At 39.6% G+C, this 22,758-nt stretch overlaps 2 protein-coding genes and 1 pseudogene across 2 annotated transcripts; all 3 read left to right on the plus strand.

Annotated features, from left to right (window-relative positions):
• The first annotated feature begins 679 nt into the window (after nt 1–679).
• LOC120589531 (interferon alpha-5-like) lies at nt 680–1,854 on the plus strand. The gene has a single exon (XM_039847030.1). The coding sequence runs from the start codon at nt 1,111–1,113 to the stop codon at nt 1,678–1,680; it is 570 nt and encodes a 189-aa protein (XP_039702964.1). The 5' UTR covers nt 680–1,110; the 3' UTR covers nt 1,681–1,854.
• Nucleotides 1,855–11,604: 9,750 nt separating this feature from the next.
• On the plus strand, nt 11,605–12,192 carry LOC120589530 (interferon omega-1-like). Its single transcript, XM_039847029.1, has one exon. It carries the CDS (start codon nt 11,605–11,607, stop codon nt 12,190–12,192), a length of 588 nt encoding a protein of 195 aa, XP_039702963.1.
• Nucleotides 12,193–16,892: 4,700 nt separating this feature from the next.
• LOC120589527 (interferon omega-1-like) lies at nt 16,893–17,911 on the plus strand (annotated as a pseudogene).
• The last annotated feature ends 4,847 nt before the right edge of the window (nt 17,912–22,758 follow it).

Here is a 22,758-nt window from a genome sequence, read left to right on the forward strand (position 1 = left end):
TATTTTTCTCTTTGGTTTTCTTGTGTATCATATGAGAAGTATTGCCATTCAGCTCAGGGAAGATACACAAAACATATGCAAGATTATTGCTACAAACCTGAGGTGACTTGATGGCTCATTGGGAGATTTTCCTTCCATCCATGGTCTGCTTGATCTCAAAGCTCTCTTGTGAGAGGTGTGCTTTGCTTACTCAGGAGTTGCATTGTGGATGTTGCTTATGTTTTTACCTCACTGTGAAATGTGTTTTGAGAATACAATGCAAACAGTTGATATTTAATAGTTAGCTCCCCTACAGTTAGTCCACACATCAGAAAAAAATTTTGACTGTATCCAGATGAATATCTACTTGCTAGTGAAGTTAAAAATTACTCTCTGATAAGAAGCAAGATTAAAAATTAAGTACCTACCTAAAATGAATGTTAAGAAAATAATTTAATTGTTCAATAATATTGACCAATTTTGAATGATTTTAAAACATATCTATACATTGGCATTATTTCATAGGATAACATACATTTTTATTTAAACGTGCAACTAGATCCATGTCTATATAGTAAATATGTTACATTAAAAGTCACTCTGCAAACTCAGTTTTAAGGTCAAACTCAATTAATTTTATTTAAAATTAAGTCTGATGTTTATTAAATAGACATTTCAATTATACTAAATGTCAGTGGCTTTTAAATTTAAGTTGTAATGTAAATTTTTTATTTATTCATTTTTAATTCTTCACTGAATAGGAGAGTGAACTTTACACAATCTTTTTTTATATATAAAGCACAGATATAAATAGAGTACATAAATATATATACCGTACATCTCTGTTAACTTTTCTTGGAGGGTTCAATTAGAAAAGCGTCCGAAAAACTCTGTGCGGAAGGACCAATAATGAAAAAAAAAATGGTTGAGAAACAGTGCTCTGAACCCATTTAGAAAGCGCATAAAGAAAAGGAAAAGCAGAAGTAGAAAGTGAGAGAAACATTCAGAAATTGAAAACTCACATGTTCCCTATATATGGCACATGCACAGAGGAAGGTCTTCACAGCCTAGAGCCCACGGTTGGCAGTGTCATCCATCGCAGCCAGGCCGGCCTCATCTGCAAAATCTCCAATGGCACTGCCTTTTTCCTTCCTAATGGCCATGGTGGTGCTCAGCTGCCAATCCATCTGCTCTCTGGGCTGCGACCTGCCTCAGACCCACAGCCTGGTCAACAGGAGGGCATTGATGCTCCTGGGACAAATGAGGAGAATCTCCCCTTTCTCCTGCCTCAAGGACAGAGAAGACTTTGGATTCCTCCAGGGGGCGTTTGGTGGCAACCAGTTCCAGGAGGCTCAAGCCATCGCTGTCTTCCATGAGATGACCCAGCAGACGTTCCTCCTGTTCTGCACAGAGGTCTTGTCCGCAGCTTGGGATGAGACCCTGCTAGGCAGATTCTGCAATGGACTATATCAGCAGCTGAACCACCTGGAAGCCTGTCAGACGCAGGAGCTGGGGGCAGAGGAGACTCCCCTGCTGGATGAGGATTCCACACTGGCTGTGAGGAAATACTTCCAGAGAATCAACCTCTATCTGCAGGAGAAGAAACACAGCCCTTGTGCCTGGGAGATTGTCAGAGCAGAGATCATGAGGTCCTACTCTTTATCAACACACTTGAAAGAAAAATCAAGGAGTAAGGATTAACACCGGTTCAACATGGACATGGTGCTCACTGACTAAATGTCACACTTCTCTTGTTTTGCCATGTCAGAGACCCACTTGTTCTGTTTCATGTCATGTAATCATGACATGAATGGAATCCATATGTACAAAGTTTTCAAGAATTTTAATCAACATCATGTTCCTCTCTACAGATGTCCATGCTGATATATCTATTTTTCTATTAAATAGTTATTTATTTAATTATTTATGTATATATTTATCATTTATTGTATTTAAGTTATTTTTTTCATATAATCTGCTTGTACATCTTTACAGTGTGATGATATAAGAAATATGTTCTTTTTATTTAGTCATTTTGTTATTTTTGTGTTTATTAAAAATTTACCACTGTGAACTTCTTGTATTTGTTTAATCTATAAAGAAGCACCAAGCTTGCTTCTGCCACTGGATTTAAAGAAGGGATGGCACAATTCGTTTACTCATTATATTATATTCAAATGATAAGTAACAATTGAGTTTCTCTAAGCCAGGCTGTGTGTTGCCCTCAGGATGCAGAGGTGAACAAAACAAATACATTTCCTTCTCTCCTGTATCTTTGATTTTTGTACGAAAGAAGCCTAAGAACAATAATCAAAATAATATCAGTTATGTTCAATGCTATTATGAGAAGAAGGAGAAAACCAAATGCATTCTCTCACCGGCAGCTAGGCTGACGAATACCAGGCAATGAAGATGAAAGTAGATATCCTCTTGAGTTGACTGGGAGACATGTAAGTGCAAATGTCCATTGACAGTTGGACATGTATGTTTCAATTTGCAAGGAATGCCATGGCTGAAGGTCCATATGTGGTCAGGAAAGCTGGAAATGCATGTGGTCATGTGTGTGTTGGGGGGACAGTGTAGAGGGAGATGAAGACTTAAAGTTGATTTTCAGGCCCAACAACTTTTAAGAGAAGAGTTACAAAGAAAACAGAGGTAGGTCTCCCATACATTAGAAGGGCAAGACAGAATGCTGGTAAGAGTGCACTTAAGAAAATAAATGTGTTTAGAAGGACATCAGTGGATTCATGGAAGATGAAGATTGAAACTGCCCTCCACATCACGAAAATGGAAGGCATTGGTGACCTTAATGGCTTGATAGAGAAATCATTTTTAAAGTATATGAAAGTGTAAATAAGAAAAGATAGTGAATTTGACGTGGAAAGGCCAAAGTGGAAAGGGGAAAAGAAGTGCGTGTGTTTTTCTGCAATCCATTTTAGGTAGTATGTTAGTTTCTGGATGATTTCATGTAATGGATGTATTAGTAAATCATATTAATGGGTTTAATGTTGTATTTAAATCATGATTTATTAATTCCCTAGAATGATAATCTATCATGTCTTAGTAATACTACTGTGTGTATAAGTAAGTCGCTTAGTTTTCGTTACTTTGTCAGGCAAAATAGATAACTATTTCATTCTTTCATCAAAATATCTAATTACTATTGAGAATACAATGATTCTTGCAATTGTTGGCTTTATTAGTGAAGTTACTTAACTTACATCATTGTGGCAACAAGCAACTACAGAAGCTTTATAACACATCTTATTTTCTGATACAGCTACATATGATATGATGTTTTTAATATGACTCTATAGCAATTTTTCTTAGTTTTGTAAATATGACAGTGCCCGTGAATTCTAAGATAAGCAAATTATCATGGACGTAAAGACGAACAGACATCCTTCAAAAATGAATGTGGGAAGCTGGATTATGCAATGTCTTTCTCAATATTCAAGGTAAAAAAAATGACCAAAATCAGCTGATAATACAAAATGAAGAATGGAAATCCATAGAGCAAGAGAGAGTTGTACAGAATTCAGGATTTTACACAGATTTCACAATCAGAGCAGAAATCTAGAATGGAAAACTCACAAAATCACTCTTAAGTCACAAGAAAGGATTTTTCATTGCAATTCCATTCTGCATGGACATATGTGTGATCTTCAGCAACCCACTTTATCTGTCTAAGCCTCAATTTTTCCATCAATTAAACCGGTTCAAAATATTAAAATAGATTTTAAGACAATAAATGAACATGTGCATTTTAAGGCACTTTGCATCACATCTTCCATAGAGAAAAGACTTAATATATGGTAGATATTTTCCTGTTTTTCTTCAGACAGCTAACTATGAGAATGTGATTTTCTTCTTTCTAAAAATTCTTAGGACCTATGGCTAAACTTTCAGAAACTGACCTCCAAAGGAGGAAGCCTAAAAAAATCAGAATTCTGTCCGGAATTCAAGGAAAGACGCAAAAACTGTCGTTCCTCATTCTAAAAAGTGTCTCATTTTCTCAGAGAAGAAATGGCGGCTTGTTTTTATATTAATATTAATTTGAGAGAGAGAAAGAAATATCTAGCTAAAGCGCAGAAGAACATGATATTTAAAGAGATTCTAGCTCCTAGTATACACCCTTTTTCCCTCCCACCCAGCAAGCCAGGATTCATTTCCATATCACAGTAGTTTTCTTATTCTGCAAGGAGAGAGCCCAACAGTCATTCACTCTCTTTACCTCTCTGCCCATACACACCACTAATTGTTTTCTGTTCTGTTGTGGTTTCAGCTTAGAAGATTTTCTAAAAAGCAAGACATCACAAGCAGAAAGCCAAAATTAAATAAAATATCTATATTTTGCAGAAACATCTGCAGGAGAGGCTTTCATTAATGCCGCTGGAGCTCGCTGTAATAGTAGCTTTAGCTAAAAGGAAACTGAAAGCAGGATCCAGCTTGTGGGTGGGCCAAGGCAACTTCTCTCAGGGAACACAGCCCCCTGGTGGCCACGTGGGACAAGGGTGGTGACTAAGACTGGAGGGCTGGCTGCTGCTCTAGGCAGAAATCTTGTCAAGGCTGGAGATATCTCTTCATGCTACAAACAAGGCTACTTCTTGGCAACAGTAGATTCAAATGTTGTCAACAGCCTGTTTCCTAACCTCTTGTCTATTACAAAGACGAAGAGTCTCCAAGTGTCCACCTTCAGGCAGGGCATGGACTCTTTGGGTTCGGGCAGTTAAAGGGATAGAGAAAAGTGTTCTTTCTCTCCATCCTATTCATAGCTTCCCTATGAATCACCTGTTCAACATGCTATGGGGCTCTGGTGGCAGCTAGAGTTGCCCATCTGGACATAGAAAGCAATGGTAAGCAGGAAAATCTCATTGAACATTAATTAAACGACTCTCAATAGTACCATTTTAGTTTCACAGATTCATACCTAATTATCTGACTTCAACTATTATTAACTCGTGTATTCTCATCATCACGTGGAATAATAATCTTGACATCTCTTTCACTCAGTAGTAAAACTTCTGCCTAGGTAGCAAAAGAGAGAAGTCTGATACAAGCTAAGGAACGTGAATGAATAGTGTCATTGTAACCTGAGAGCTAGCGACATCTATTTTTTTCAGTTGTATTTCTTTTGATATCACTTGAGAGGAATTTCGATAATCAGCACAATCTTTTCATTGAGGTATTTCACTGGGAACTGTGTGAACTGCTGACGGTGCAGGGAGGCCTCCAAATTTGGAGAAGTATCACATCCTTTCCTCACATACCACAGTCAACATCTGGATTTGTTTCTCTCCAGCTTGGGCTTTGAGGACCCCGCTTACATTTCACTACATATTTTACATCGATATCTTCTTCGTTTGCTAATCATCCAGGAACTATTAATTGAAAACTTCTTTCACCATATTTATATCAGATATATCCTTTACCTTAAATAATTAATACAGATAATACAATTTCAGATAATACAACATGTACATTAATAATTTGTTTACTCAATTTCTCACTTTGTCACAACGTTTTGAGTATTGCTACTATAATCTCAATCTCACGTCATTTTCTAGATGAGATAGATGTGCCAAGAATTCTTCTATTCTCCAACACCATTCGCATTCCTTCTGATTAAGTGTACTTCATCTATGATGTGGAGAGCATCTCTTTCATGAAAATCACAAGCCCTTGGGGATGCACACATAACCAGATGGCAAGGAATAGAATAGTCTGGGACAATTCCTTCATCAATTTGAAGAGTAAAAGTGGATCGAGGAATTTCTCGTCCACAACATCTAAGGTAAACAAAAGCTGAAAATCACAAAACAAAGTAAAATAGTGGCATGCACCAAGAAAAAGAAGACAAAGGAATTTAATTGGAGGATCAACGCCTATTTCAAAACTCAATGGAATTCTAAAATATGATACTTTTCGATTACCTCTAATACCCAATATAGGATTACGGTTTGAATCTTGATCTTTCCAACAATTGGGTAATCCCGAGAAATTCACTTAACACTTTCACTGAAGCCCATCATTCTCAAATTTAACGTTTCTACAGTTATTGTGAGTGTTAAACAAACTGAAACATCTTAATACACTTAAAAGAATTTCATAGAGGTCAGGCTTAAATCTGGCAATTTTCCTTAGTTTATTTTATATCGACATATATATGAGAACAGAAAACTCTTCTACCTCTCAGTAAGGAACTGCAAAAACATGACAGTCTACAGAATGAAAGCCTGTCACGCAGACTGGCTGACTATGGTCACTATGCACACGGAAGATGAGTTGGATCTGTATATTCAGTTAGGAAATGGCGGCTTGCTTAAATATCTGGAAGAGCAGTTGATCTTCTAGACTGAAGTGAAACATATATTGCACATTTTAATACTTCCTGGTGCACTTCGGCCTTCCCTTCCTGGTTTTCTGCATCGTAGTCTGCTATTCCCATATGACATCATTTCCTTCCTCTCCAAGGTAGAAATTCCCAGCGTGCTCTTCTCACTCATGCCTTCTCCTGCACCGCCCATCCACGCAGCTCTATCCTGCTCCTGTGTGATTGCTGGCCATCAGCTTCCCTTTAAGAGCACAAGCCACCACTTAAAAGCAAAAGTTGAGTGAAAGTTCCAGGTAGTCAGAAAATCCTACTTTAGAGACAATTTTTCCCCTTCTGATGAGTATTTTTGGAAATGAGACATTTCCTTGTTACAATGATATAATGGTAGCTGTAGCTAAAGGAACTAAAAGTGGGATCCTTTGCTGTGGGGACTAAGAAACATTTACAGAGGAAGCGCGCCAACTATTGGCCATGGTGGACAAAGACATCGACCAAGTCTGCTGAGAGCGGGCTTTTTCCTGTCCTGGGTAAAAAGATTGAGCCCTTTCAGGCACTTCTTCAGAGCTACAAAGAGACTCTGTTGTGGAAAGAACTGATTTCTGAAAGAGTTAGCAACGCTCACTGCCTCAGTTTTTGTATCTTGGGGAGGGAAAATCTCCCCAGTTTCAGGCAGGGAATGACCTCTATGGGAAAACCACAGCCATGTAGGGAGAAAGGGTCAGAATGTGTGTGTTTTTTGCCTCCAAGCTGCTCAGCTGGCCAGAGTCTCCTGAATCATGTGTCCCTTTATTATCTTCGTAGGCCATTTGGAGCCTGAAAGCCTGCCTTTGTGGGAAAATCAGGAGAAGCAAGACAAATCAGGAAACATGTCCTATTTGAGGTACACAAAATTATTCTTAATAGTAAGCTGGCAGTTTTCCAAATTCATCCCCACTCCCAGATCATGTCCCTTGACTTCATAATCAGGAGAAATTCTCTTTTCACTTTGCATAATGATGCCACTGGTATCCCTTGCAGCTTGACTAAGTAGTAAGAGAAGCATAGCTTAAAGGAATTTCAGAGGATACGATTGTTGCCAAATACAGGCCTGTGAAGTATCTGTTTGGGTAGAATCGAGAGGTATTAAGTGCATCTAAACTGTAACTGAACAAGTTCATCAGGAAGTGTGTGCCAATTTCTCAGTTTGCAGGGATCTCATTCTCGAATTTTGACCTCATATTACAGACTTCATCTTTAGATAGCTTCTGTCCAACCGATGGGTTAAAGGGCTCTAATTTGCATGCTAAACAATTTTTTACACTTGCCTTTCTCTGTTCCTTCACCACTTGCAGGGCACCATATAGGAGCATGAATAGAAGAATTTTTTCTTTGATTCACTTGGCTGTCTTTCTGATTTCCTACCAACTTTCAAATATTATGACTCCTTCCATTATTTGGTGCTCTTTCTTTTTTCTTTTTGATTCTATTCCTTTTTTTTTTCTTCTTTTTTCTTTAACTTTTTTATTTTTTATTGTTACTTTTTTTTTTTTACTGTTACTTTTTACTCTTACCGTTTTGTTTTTGTTTTTCGTTTATACTTTTGGATGTAAACGTTTATTAATTCGGTCCATATCATTGCCATTCTCTAAAAATCTCTATAGCCATGTCCTCTTTCATATCTCACAGTTACTGAATATTCGAAGATGTAGGACTGAGCTGCAGGGCTGGATGGCTTATTGAGGCAAAGGGAAGTGAGTTTCATTGCCCGAATACCTATCACAGGTCCCTCAGCAGAGGGCAATCTTACATACTGAGGCACGAGAAGGGTCCCTCGGTGTCACTGGTTGAGCTGTGAGGGATCACAGTGCAGTATCAGCTGGAAGTCACCTAGGATTTCAAGCATCACCAATCAGAGTATATGCTGATGTGGCCATTACTCCTACCTCCCTCTCTACACCTGATTCCTCTGTTGCAGCTGACAAGGTCCCCGTAATGTCCAGTCCTGCACAGAAATGCAGTGAAGACCGGGAGTCCATCTGACATGTCTACACCTTTGACTTGGGAACAAATCCGGGAGCTCATCTGTGCCCCTGTTCAGGCGGTTCCATGTCTGATTCCATGAGGAAGATGCTGCAGGACTCACGTTTTCTCCAAGGCAACAGGGCACATCTAGACACCGGAAGAAGATGAAAGTCAGCAGCAGATTGAGGACTTGGAAGGAATTCAGAGATGTTTATTGTGTGGACTGCAACAGGCAGTCCCTAGAGGGTGGAGGGATTCCAATGGGCAGCATGGAGTCAGAGGTTTCTCCAGATCATTCCTATTCAGACAGAGAGGAGATCCAAGTGGATTCCCTGAGCACAAATTTCTCCCACTGAGAGGTGGCCAATAGCAGTGTCCTCGGGCCATGACTCTGATACCACAGCACCTGCTGAGTGTTGGAAGGAACAAACGTTCTCCAGTGCCAGCTGCAAACTTCAGTTTCCATTGGCAGAAAAATCTACTCCCTCATAACTATTTCAAAGGAAGTGTGTTTACTTTCCTTAGCATTTAAAGTCAGCAAGTGAGTGAATCACACCAGACCCCTGCTACCATACAAAACAGTAGACAACATTCCTTTGGCATTTGAAGTGACGCTCGAAATCCTTTGTCTCTGGACTGCCCCTGATCTTCTGATTTCATGCCACGGCCTCTCCATGGGTCATAAATACCAGGTCCATTTCAATCCTTCCTTTCTTTTAACAGGCCCTTCCAGACAAGTCATTATCTCAAATGTCCTGAAGGTTTTGACCTTGCATTTTAGTACCTTTTTGACCTTGGATTTTAGTACCTTCAGAATAATCCATCCTTCCAGATTTGTGTTTCTCTCCCAACAGTCCAAGTGGAGTTGTTGAAAAGATTGAGTTAATAACTTCAAAGATCTTAGGACATTAACTGGTCTGTGTTTAGCATATAATTAATTTTTTAAAATATCATCATCAATACTTTCATCATTAAGAGTAGATGCTTTTCTTAGTACTTTCTCTTTAATTCTAGATTTCTCAAGGCAATCTTTAAATCGCCTGAGAGGATTTCTTAACTAGATAGACTGCAGGCAAAGGTTACTATTCAGGATCACATCAGAGAGGGTTGTTAGTGTTCTGGCACCTGGGTTCAGGTCACCATTCTCTTGGGAGTGGGTTGGTGTGACTCTTCCTTTCTCACTTCAGAACTGATTTCACGTGGATCGACTGAAAAGAGAATGAAGTGGCTGGTTTTGCAAAGCCAAAGGTTGGTTATTGATCAGAACGTAGTCTTCTTTGAGCCTCTGCCAGGGGCAACCATTTCCCCATGTTGTGTGATTCCATGCTGGCTTTCATCCTTCCACTCTGCCACACCACCCAGTCCCCATCTCTGCTTCACTAAATTTTGCTAACTTAGACTTTGTCATTTACCCAGCAGGAAAGTCACTTTCCTTCTTTCACATTCATGATGTCAGATTTGCATTTGTTTTATTTCTCGCCCAGAAACTACTGCCCAGTTTTGCTTTCTAGGAAAGTTGAAATGAAAAGTAAAAAATCTGAAGTCTTGAAAGTTAGAGAGAAAAACGGTGAAGCCCCTTTGCAATTCTGTTACTTCCCCTTGTTTGCAGTAACCTCAGGACGAAACAGAAAGTAATGCCAGAGGAGCAAAACAGACAATATCCCGTAATCCACTATGGAAAAATTAAGTTATTAAGAATCTTCTTATTGTTGTTATTTATATTTAAAATGGAGTATCAGAAATAAGTAAAAGGCTATTTTTTGCCACATTATAGCTTGAACCTAACTGCCCTGCCGTTTTAGTATGACACAGAGGACAAGCAAAGCAGCCAAACAGAAATACGCAGGCTGAATGAGCATGTTAGGTGGGCCAGCAGCAGCCCCAGGCTTGGAATTGGCAGAGGGGATTCGGTACCAGTTGGTGTCCAGGGCTCTGACTGGCTTCCTGGAGGGATCAGGCCAGGCAATGTGTGCCTCTAAGTTTCTACCGAGAGACGTTATCTTTGAATCTTCTGTGCCCAGCTCAGAAATTCTGACCATAGAAAGTAATCAAAAATTTAAGTAATGAATTTTACATAAAAGCTGAATTGGTACAATGAAAATTATCTGACTAGTAAAGGCAAAATGATTCAATTAGGTAACTTATTCCTCCACCTATAGACAAAATTAACTTTGCTATCAGCATGGAAGGCTCCTGATACTTTGAAACCTGGGAACAGGGGTAACAGCTGACAACCTGGCTTTTTTAAACAAACACTCCAGAGAAAGGACAAGGATGCTGGAAGGTTATTATTTTGCCAACAGTGATACAACCCCTCCTTGGCAGAGGAATTCTAGAGTCCTCAGGATGAGGTCTGCCTGCACTCAGGGAGAGAGTCCAGGAGAGTTGGGTTGAGGACATTTTGTCACTCTAGAAAAAACGGTTACTAGAAGGGGCATCTCCCTCGTGAATCAGGTGTTGCTGGGAAAATAAAAGGATCTTTGGTTTAAAATCTCCACACCTACACTCCCCAGAAGAGAACCAGGATTCTTGCTGAAGTATTGGCACAGATGAGTGGCACCACAGACCATTTACACGCAGTGGAAAGAAAGGGCAGTGTCTGTCTTAGTCCTGACCCTCTGGTCCCCGTGAAGCATAACTGCACAGATATACAAGAATGTGTTCTAGAAGAAAGAGAATCATCCCAGAAACCCATTCACTCATTATCATCAGCCTCTGCTGTGAATAAAACATTAAACGAATCCCAGTACATGGTTCTAAAGAACTTTTTCACTATACATAGTCTGTAACCAAACAAAACACACAAACCCACAGGACTGAGGCAGCCTGTCACCCTTTGTAAAGTAAGGAGGGTAAAAGAGTTACCCAGGTTCAAGGCCAAAATGTGTTTCTAAAACAGAGAGGAACAATTTTTATCTTTAAAAATGTACATTAGGATGTGTATGCATGTGTGTAATTACATATCTACAGACACTTCTGATTTTAGGACAAAGTCTTTTCTCGTTTGATATATATTCACTTGGAGTGATATATCTGAAGATTCCTGGGAAAATTAGACTTCTATTGCAAAATTAATAGTGTAGATTGATGAGGATATCTTTTTAGACCTCACAAAGAACACTTAAATGAAAACAAAAAAAGAAAGTAAAAGTGTAGAGAAATGTTTAGAAAATGAAAATTATTATGTTCTCTATTTAATGGCTATGCTTAGAAGGAATGTCATCAGAGAACCTAGAGTCCAAGGCTCCCCAGATTTGCAGCTCAGGCAGGCCAGCTCATCCTGATTCCTCATGGCCCCCCTGCTCTCTCTAATAACCGCCATGCTGGTGTTCAGCTATGGCCCCAGTGGGTCTCTAAGCTGTGACCTGTCTCAGAACCATGTCCAAGTCAACAAGGAGAGCATCGTACTTCTGCATCAAATGCAGAGAATCAGCTCTTTCCGCTGTCGGAAGGACAGAAAGAACTTCGGATTCCCCCAGGAGATGGTGGATGGCAGCCAAGTTCAGGAGGCCCAGGCCATCTCTGTCCTCCACGAGATGCTCCAGGAGACCTCCAATGTCTTTGGCTCAGAGCATTCCTCTGCTGCCTGGAACACGACCGTTCTGCACGGGCTCCTCAGTAGACTCCATTGGCAGCTGGAAGACCTGGGCACCTGTTTGGTGCTGCAGATGAAAGAAGCAGAATCTGCCCTGGGAATGGAGGCCCCTACACTGGCTGTGAAGAGGTACTTTCAGGGCATCCGTCTCTACCTCAAAGAGAAGCAATACAGTGACTGTGCCTGGGAGATTGTCAGAGTGGAAATCAAGAGAGCCTTCTCTTTATCAACAAACTTGCGAGAAATGTTACGAAACCAGGATGGAGACCTGCGGTCTCCTTGAAATGATTCTCAATGGTATTTGTGCCATATCATACTTGCACATATGTCATGGGTCATTTCCAAAGGGTTTTTCTGCTTTAGCCACAAAAATTACTGAAGTTAATTCAGCAAATCTTTTCTTAGAGTATTTAGCAAACCTATGTTACAAATTCAGCTCCTAGAGCATCAGTCCCTAAGAGGTATCTGCTTCTGTGAGTGATTGGTCTTTATTTATTTATTTATTTATTTATTTATTTATTTATTTATTGTTACCTTATTATAGTCTTTCTTGTTATCTATCATATTTGTAATATTTAAAAATCCATGTAATTACACGTTCATCTTTATATTGTGTTAAAATTTACAAAACCTATTTACCTCTCAATGTTGTTTCCTTTTGCTTTATTTATTAAATTTCTATCAAAAAAACTTCTTGAATTTATATATGAAATCAAAATCCAAACCCAGATATTGCAGAATGACTAGCAAAATGTCTTTACTTGTTCATTCTATTAAGATGACATGTAGATGTTGGGCGTCTAATTTCAAACTGTGTAACTGTGGTCAAGAAATCCAGGTAAATAGAGTAAATATGGATAATTCTTGTTGTGTTGAAACTTTGTGTCACAGAAAAAGAGCCAAAAACTTTACTAATGTTTATTTCATTTCTATTAAACATTACGAAGAGAAAGAAAAGAAAGGAACGAAGAAGAAACATGCCAGAAATTTTAGGTACAAAGGGGGCTGGAAAAGAAAAATAACATTAGAAGTCTTTTCTAACTTGGGGACAGGTTCATGCAGCTCTCTTAGGGGCAGCTGGGAATATGGGTGTATGATGAACAAAACTGCCATGGGAAGGTATTAAATGGGCATACCTTATTGCATATTGTGTGTTCCAAAGACATAGTGGAGCTTGTTGGGCCGGTGCAGACGAACTCCCCAGAACCTGGAAACGGACACACTTGGTGTTTTTAGGATGATCTGCTTTAGTAGAATGAACGAGACAGAAACCAGATGAGACTGGGTTGAAGAGGAAACACAACAACGAGAATTCAATACACTGTGTATGAAAACTAGGTTCGTAAGCTTGTTTGTGGAGTGGAGGAGTGAAACAGAAGGTGCCTGGAGAAGAAGGTGGGTTACCATGGCCCCTGCACAGTTTTGCTCCCATTTTCTCAGAATCGTTTTCATAGAACAGCTGAACTGGCACAAAACATAAGAACATTTTCAGTGTTTGACTTATTTGACATCAACTCTTGCTTATTTAGGTATTTGTTATCATGCATTGCTTGTTTGGCTAAAAAGTGAGTTCTCTTTGTTCTAATGAATTTCACTCTAGTGAATTTCAATGGTAAGCCATTTGCTTGCTAATTGCAGTTCTTTTTTCCACCAAATTTTACAATCAAGATTCATATTCTTTTATCTGTTACTTCATTTACTCTAGTCTCATGTTGGTCACTTACATTATTTATGGAAGAGAAGTTGGGGGGAAAAGTGGAATCAAAGTTGAGATAAATACAAAAAATGATTTCTAATTGCTGACATAAACATTTTCTATAAATTAGAGCTGTATTCTATGATGGATTTGTTTTTAATTTGACCTGTGCAGAAAGAGCTGGACAGTTTTTGTATATTTCTCTAAGAACTCCTTAGGACATAAGAGCCAACACTCCTCCTACTCACTTTCGTCTTTTGATTTTACACACATTCAGATCCCTTTCTCAGTAATCCATTTTTACATTAAATTCAGTATTCCACTTCACATTCATACAGCTCCTTCCTTTCCATTAAGTTTTCTGGCTTATGGAAATTTTTCCTGAAGATTATAAACCCACCAATTGAGAATCAAATTTGAGTGAAAGTTCTGGTTTTTTCAGAAACTCTCATATGAGAGGCATTTATTCCCTCCCTATGAATACCTTTGGAAAGAGGGATGTCCCCATTGCAGTAGCTGTAGCTGTAGCAAAAGAGAAATAAAAAGTGGATCCATTTTACTCTAGGACCATTAAAACATTAACAAAGGAAGAGTGCCTCCTCCTTCCAACTGCCGATCCGATCCACTGTGGAATTTCAGTTCTTTATGCTGGAGATGTTGAAGGTCTTCTGGATCAACACATGCAGGAAGAGGTGGCCTGAGATTTCTGGACCTGGTAGCCATCCAGCTCCCTCAGACGAAACTTGCAAACATTCTTGTCCCTGAGGTGGAAAACAGCAACATTCTCCTCATTTCGTGCAGGAATGTGAAGCTCCCCTGCTTTGGGAGACCATGGTTCTGGGCTAGGTCACAACTAAGGATGGAGACAGAGTTGGAAAACATCATTCTCGGTGTCATCACTGAAGAGGTTCACGGGCCCCTGGTGAGCTAGGTCAGACACTGTGTGGCTGTGGAAGCCTTTTCTGGCGGCTCTGAGCATCTTCTTAGTGGTGAGATTCTCAGATAGGACAGGATTATCATTTTTTGTATCTCAACTATGATTCCACTTTTCCCCCCAACTTCTCTTCCATTTGTGGGCCTCAGAGAATGTCAAAACTTTAACACTTCTTTTGTTTCATTACAATGGAAATCACATTCACGAATGGAAAATGACAGGAGTCTCAATTCAATAGAATGTGTTCTCGAAGATAAGACCAAGGTTGCAATAAACACCCACATCACAATCTATCTGTTTTTAATTCTAATAGGAGTACTTAAGAATTTTGATCCTGGCCTCCATTGCAACACTTTTTTAATTGCACTGAAATCGTAGTGGCCTCACCTGTCTGCATTTTCCTTTGAAGGGGCTAATACACTAGATTTCAATTCTCCGCCTTTCTTTACAGGAGCCATTGCTCATGTTTTCTGAGGCAGTCTTCACATAAGAGCTGCATAAAAATGAACACTAAAGGTTAACTCATATAGTTCTCTACCTTCTGTCACCCAAAATGTGTTGAGTGCCCACGTGAAACAACGTGCTTCCCAAGGTAGATCCTGAAAGAGTAAGAGAAGGATGGCGACTGCCCTCCACGAAGCCGGGGAGACAACATTAGAGACAAGATTCGGATGAAGGACCAGCACGCTCAGTGCTGTTAAGAGCAAATACTTAGAACCCATGAAGAGGAGGCAATAAAAAGCTTCACTCTCTGACAAAAGCTGTGCATCCTGAATTTAAATGACATCGGATTTTCATTTCCTCTTCTAAAACACTGAGACAACCTCAGTAGTGGTCACCCAGGGAATTGTAAAGATTAAGTCAATAAAATTTATAAATGACAAGCTGAGATACTGAATGTCCTGAGTCACTGCTGCCTTTGGTATTAATGTAACACACAATAATCTGAATAGTCCATGTTTAGCCACGCTAAGGCAAGAGGAGCTTGGAGTGCAGCTCCTGTAACAGTCTCAGGGGTGTGCACATTGATGTCTCCACAAACGGAAACTTGGGAGAGGGGATTGTCTATAGGACTGTGAAGGTACAGAGTCACATGTTCCACTCTTAACTCAGTGCCTGGCACATTCATGAGACAAACCTTCCAGCGCACTTGAAGCTCTTTGCAGAGAACTAGCGTGGAGAAAAGTAGTCTGATAGAAAATATGACTCTTTTGTGAACCGTAAATATGAGTAAAATAATCCCTTCCCTTGTCTCTGCATTCAGATTCTCTGTGGTGATATTATGTTATGGCGTATATTAAATTAAAAAGTTACAAAGGCCAGGAAAACGGTTAGGAAAAAAAAAAGAGGAAGTGGGGGAGGAAAGTTGGATGATGGCAAATGAGACATTTTCAGATTTGCAGTCACTATCACAAGTCTAATTTGAACGCTATTTCTTGGGTGAGTAGTGGGGTAAATTAAAGAGAGTCCTTCTCTCAAGTACAGAATTTCAGAAGGCAGCAAATCTAAGTAATCCAAATAATACTCTAATGCAATACTAGAAAATGAAAATTAATGCTCACACATGTATGATCAACAAAGAATGTATCAACATTTTAAAGACATGAAATGACCTTGCATTTGCAAGTCCTGAGAGTCTTACAAAGGAAGGGGCACCATGTGAATTAAATTTAGGCAAATTCCATTCAGTTCATATAAAGTCCTGAACACCAAAAGTTCATTCGTATAGTTCTCTCATTCTGTCACAAGAAAATGAAAAAACCTGACCTGCTATAAAACCTGTCAACCGCTTGTACACAAAACTAACTTTTCTTTTTAATAATACAGTCCAAGTGGAGTCCTGTGAAAGACGTTTCGGTAACGTGAAAGGAAATAAAAATTGGGACTGTCACAGAGACAAGAAATTGTCAAACATGGCAATTCTCTCAGATGAAAACAACTGAAAGAAATAATCTGGAAAGTACTAACGAGTTTGCTTCCATGAAAGCTAAGAAAGGAAAATTAAGTTCTTGTTTGGGTAGAAACAAAACAGTTGAAATAAAGTTCTATGAAGTTGAATAAAATGTTTTTTAACCTTTTTAATGTGAAAAATAATTATAAATGTTACGTTTGGTATTTAAACATTCAAATGTTTTAATATTTTGGAAAGTCTAATTAGATGCTGTTTTAACGTTCCCGCTTTTCAGTTTCCCAGTACCTCACTCCACCACTTTGCAACGCTGGAACTTTGAAAATTCACCGCGAAAGTCACAGCGCCACGGCGCTGCGGGGGTCCGCGTCCCTGGCCTCCCGGCCCAGGGAGGGCCGCGCCCGAATCCTGCGACTGCGTCCTCGTCTCCGAGTCCGGCGGCATCTCGCCCAGAAACCATCCCGCACCAGTAAAAACGGCTAAACACGCTCTGACTGCCGGTCACGCATCCCTCAGTGAACGGAGTTTTTGTAAAAATGGGCTCTCTGGAGTTTATGCGCGAAAGTAAAGCCCCAGACTCCAGGGAAAGTGCAGAAAATGCTAGGCTCTGTGCTCCATACCGAAGAGAATGTCCCCCGCGTGGCCAAGGCAGCGCCCCGTCCGCAGCAGTCAGCGCCGGGGAAACGAAGGCTTCTCATGGACTATTAAAGCGGCGCCACCCTGCCCCATGGCGCTGCGGAAGCCTTTCTCAGGCCCTACCAGCCCGACAGACAAAAAAGGCTGCGCCAAGCCTTTGTTTCCAACCCAAGCGTCAGAAAACGCCGCTTGCTCGCCCTCTCGTGGCCCGCTGGGGAACCACGCTTCCCAGGGGCACAGCAGTAGAACCTTGACGCTCTTTCGCGGTGCTAGCGCGCCCCCTGGCCGACGTCTAGTGAATCACCGGCAATCAATGGCCCAGTGCAGTTCGTGGCTGGCGGCTGGAGTGATGCTCAGCTTCATTCCGATTTGCTCTCTTGGTGGAGACGTGCCTTGGATCCATAGCCTAGAAAACAGGAAAATCGTCAGTCTTTTGAGAGAGGTAGAAGTTATCCCCTCTCACTTCTGCCTGAAAGACAGAACCGACTTCAAATTTCCTTGGGAAAGAGGAAGTATCACCGAAATCCAGAAGACACAACGCACCTGTTTCCACCATCTCATTCTCCAGCAGATCTTCAGCCTGTTGAACGCAGAGGACAGCCATGCTGCTTGGAACCGCACCCTCCTCTATCAACTACTCTCTAGGCTTCATCACAGCCTGGAAGAGCTGGACCAGACAAACGAAGGAAATCTGGTGTGTCCCTATTTGGGCATTCTTGTCTGGAATTACTTCCAAGGAATCCATAACTATCTGAAACAAAAGAAGTACAGCACCTGTGCTTGGGAGGTTGTCAGTCGAGATCACAGCGCGCCTTTTTCTCATGTGACAAGCCTCCAAGAAAAGGCAAAATGCAGAAGAAAGTTATACTCGTGACTCTGTATTCAATTACATTCATTGTGAAGTCTAGAAACAATCTCAACTCACATTTCTGCACCAGCAGAGATATATCTGAATCTAAAATCATAGGGTCATTTAAAAAATATATTGTATATCACGAATCTATAAAATTATGCTCAGAGTGTAGAACATAAACTATTTTCTTATATAAATAATCTTATAATTTTTAAATCTGTCTAAGGGTTTTCTTTATGTTTGTGGGAGCGGTGGGAGGAGATATTTGCCCTTTCTAAAGTGTAAAGTCCAGTTATTTTATGGAAAGTGTTCTCAAGACGGTATTTTTTGTAAAGACGTGTGTTATTTAAATTAATGCTAGCTGTTCTAACAGATGAACAGAAAACTATCCAGAAAATTATCCATACTTTTATCATTATAGGAATTGTCTTCCTTTGAGTAAGAGCACAATGCAAGCATTCCTAATCAGATGACTCTTCAGGTTGGCTGTCCTGCAAACAGCATTTCACGGTCACGGGTCCCTTCTATTTTGTAACGTTGCCATATTCAACATGTTTTGCCCAATTTGTCTGTGGTACCTGAGTCTATACCACTCAGTTGTAAGGGGAACCATTATGGTAGATCACATGGTTTATTTTAAAAAACCAGGACTGTACAGGGCAATATCAGTTATGCTCACATTAGTTTCTCTGAATTTATTCTCATGGGTTGCCAAAATGCAAAGAAGTTGAGCAATAGACTCTAATCTAGTGATCTAATAGAAGAGGAGACAACTTCAGTAAGACCACTCTTTATTTTTACGCTATTTGTACCAATACTCTTTAAGTTGAAAAAAAAAAAAAAAGAACCCACTGTGTTTGCTGCATACACTTTATCCTCAAACCGAAAACCAAGAATTGAAAGTCTTTTTCCAGAAATCAAACCCTGTGGGAGATGACGTGGATGTCACTAGTTAGAGTAAACAGCATCATCAGTCTTTTGAAAGAAGCATTTGGGTTAATTCCCAAAGACATAGGCTAAAAAATTGGTAAATGACCACACGTGTGGGACTGAGGTCTCAGAACATCTTGAGGGAGACAAGGAAATTCTGAAAATCACTGATTTCAAAGTGGAGGGTGAGTCTTCCATTTACGACCAGGTCTATGATACTCATCCTGTTATTCTAAATAAAGAAAATAGAAATTTGAAAATATCTCTGCAACCAAATCATGTTTTTAAATACTATCTCACACAGTATTAATGTCATTCATAACTTCCTTTGTAGAATTAGGATGAGTTTACAAGTTATCTCTGATTGACTGTCCTCTCAATTCCTAACTATCTAGTAGATGTTGGTATTATTCTTTCTCCTACTATTACGTTCATGATTCTCTTAATGAATATTAATTGGCTCCTGAGATGATAGGGACTGCACTAGACGTCTAGACATACATTTGGGTAAACGGATTTCTCTCTCCTTAGGTATTTTCTAGACTCCTGGGATGTACTCTAAGCAGAAAATAGCTCAGGTCATGTCTTAGACCATTCAAACACAATTAACAGCATAGCATAGACTGAGTAGCTTATAAGGAGCAGACATTTCCTGCTCACGTCCTAGAGGCTGAAATTCAAATCAGGGTGGCAACAAGATAGGTTCCGGTGAGTGCCCGCTTCCTGGTTGCATACCGATGACTTCTCCTGTATCTTCAAATGGCAGGAAGGAGATGGATCTACCTCAATCTCTTTGATGAGGTCGCTAATTCCATTCAGGAGGCTCCACCCTCACACCCTCATTAATCCCCAAGGACCACACCACATGACACCATCCCTTGGGTCTTGAGACTTCAACATATGAATTAGGTGGGCATGTACACATTCAGACAGCAGCAGGTCAAAAAAATTCACCAGCCTGGTATCTCAAAGAGAGAATATAGCCGTGAGTAGACAATAAAGAAGAATTAGCAATTTGTAGGCAAAAGCTTCAGACTGTGGACTCAGGATGAAAACTCATGCTTTTTGAGCAGAAGTAATATTCAAATTATACATGCTCAATTTTTGAAAATCAAGAAATGGAGTCCAGTAGCCCACAGAGATGGATGGAAATAACAGAATACGTATGATCCTTTATCAGTCTTTGTGAGAGGTCTCCAAAGAAGCTTCGGTTTCTGCTACCCCTGTAAGGAAGGACAAGAAAGTAATGCGGTCAGTTGCCTGGTTGTTGTGAGCTGTGTGAATCGAGACACTTTAAGTTTAGATAGGTGACTCTTATGTGACACCAGCTGGTTACTTTTCTATAATGACAATGTAGAGGTATATTAAAGAGGATGTCATAAGTGTCAGTTGAATATAGTGCTAGGCAAAGGCTGAACATTATGCTGCTATTTCTGCAACTTAAATGCCCAGAGCCAATATGTACCTGAAAAGAAGTAGAATTTTAGTGGTTTTAGCAATAAGGAAACTAGGCATTATTGACACCTATATGAGTAAAGTGGAAATATTAGCTATGGTCTATTAAAATCCAAGCAAGTATGGTCATGATGAAGCAAATAGCTTGGTCTATCCCGAATCCGTTCTAGTAGAAATTGAATATCTAAGGACCTGCTTCAGTGAAAATTACTTCATGAGTGATCACCCTGGGCCTGGTGCCAAGCATGACACAGAGAATCTGACAAAGTCCAGTGACTAAAGAGCTGACTTAGCAAGGATGACCTTGTACCTTCCATTTAAACAGTAGGAATCTGGAGGGCTGAGGGAACATAACTTCTCATACAAGATAAAAAGACTTTGTGATGAAAGCTAAAACTCAAGTCTTTACATATTAGTAATTAACATTTCTGCAGTTCAATCATTTCCAAAGATGGTTTCTTTTTGTTTGAGCAGAATAAACTTGATTGGAAACTTTGAACTCCTTTAGAAAATATAAAATTTAATACAAAAATACAAAGGAAGAATCAACTGGATGATATTGTCTGAATCTTGAGTTCTCTTTGGGGCTAATATTGCTCCCAAGGATGGAATAGTAGTTCTCATGAGTGTGAACAAATCTTAGGTATTTCAGTGGTTTGTGGTGCTCCAAAGCTCAGCCCTATCCAACAGAATCTTCTTCCTTAGTATTTATTTTTCTCTTTGGTTCTCTTGTGTATCGTATGAGAAGCATTGCCATTCAGCTCAGGGAAGATACACAAAACATATGCAAGACTATTGCTACAAACCTGTGGTGACTTGATGGCTCATTGGGTGATTTTCCTTCCATCCATGGTCTGCTTGATCTCAAAGCCATCTTGTGAGAGATGGCCTTTGCTTACTCAGGAGTTGCATTGTGGCGTTGCTTATGTTTTTGCCTCACTGTGACGTGTGTTTTGAGAATACAATGCAAATAGTTGATAGTTAGCTCTCCTAAAGTTAGTCAACACATCATTAACTGTGTCAAGTCCAAGCAGAAAAAAATGTTGACAATATCCAGATGAATATCTAGTAGCTAGTGAGTTAAAAATTACTCTCTGATGAGAAACAATATTAAAAATTAAGTACCTACCTAAAATGAATGTTAAGAAAATAATTTAATTTACAATGATGTCAAGCAATTTCGAATGATTTTAAAATATATTTGTACATTGGTATTATTTTATAGGATTATATATATTTTTACTTGAACATGCAGTTGGATACATCTCTATGTAGTAAATTTGTTACATTAAAAGTCACTCTGGAAACTTAGTTTTAAAGTCAAACTCAATTAATTTTATTTAAAATTAAAACTGATGTTTATTAAATAGACATTTTAATTCTACTAAATGTCAGTAGCTTTTACATTTAAGTTGTAATGTAAATTTTTTATTTATTCACTTTAATTCTTCACTGTATAGAAGAATTATGTAGTCATGTCCATTGACTACATAATCAGGAGAAATTCTCCTTTTTACTTTGCATAATGATGCCACTGGCATCCTTTGCATCTTGACTCAGTAGTAAGAGAAGCATAGCTTAAAGGAATTTCAGAGGATACGATTGTTGTCAAATGATGGCCTGTGAAGTATCCGTTGGAGTAGAATCGAGAGATATTAAAGGCATCTGAAATGTAACTGAACAAGTTCATCGAAAGTGTGTGCCAATTGCTCAATTTGCAGGGATCTCTTTCTCAAATTTTGACCTCAGTTTACAAACCCCATCTTTAGATAGCTTCTGTCCAATTGATAAGTAAAAGGGCTATAATTTGCATGTTAAACCATTTTTGTGACTTGATATTTTTTGTTCTGCCATCACATGTAAGGAGCATGAATACAAGGATTTTTTTTTTTTTTCATTCACCTGCATCTGAACTTTGATTGCCTATCACCTTTCAAACACTATGACTGCTGCCACTCTTTGGTGTTCTTTCTTTTTTCTTTTCTTTTCTATTCTTTCATTTCTTTTTTCTTTTATCTCTATTTTTATTTTACAGTAACTTTACAGGTTTGTTTTTGTTTTTTTGTTTATAATTTTGGGTGAAAAAGTTTATAATTTGGTTCCATATTGTTGCCTTTCTTTAGAAATCTTTATAGCCATGTCCTCTTTCATATTTCAGAGATATTCAATATTCAAAGGTGTAGGAAGACTGAGCTGCAGGACTGGATGGCTGCGAGGGGCGAAGGTGGTGCCTGAGACGTCTCACAGGTCCCTTAGCACAGGGCAATCTCACAGCCCAAGGAGGGAGAAGGGATCTCAAGTGCCGCTGGATGAGCTGTGAGGGATCATGGTGCAGCACCAGCTGGAAGCTGCCAAGGTTTCCAGCGTCGCCAATCAGAGCATGTGCGGACCTGGCCACGCCTCCACCCTCCCTCATGCCATCTGATTCCCGTGCTA

Source organism: Pteropus medius, unplaced genomic scaffold (assembly GCF_902729225.1).
Source record: "Pteropus medius unplaced genomic scaffold, Ma_sr-lr_union100, whole genome shotgun sequence".
Taxonomy (NCBI): Eukaryota; Metazoa; Chordata; class Mammalia; order Chiroptera; family Pteropodidae; genus Pteropus; species Pteropus medius.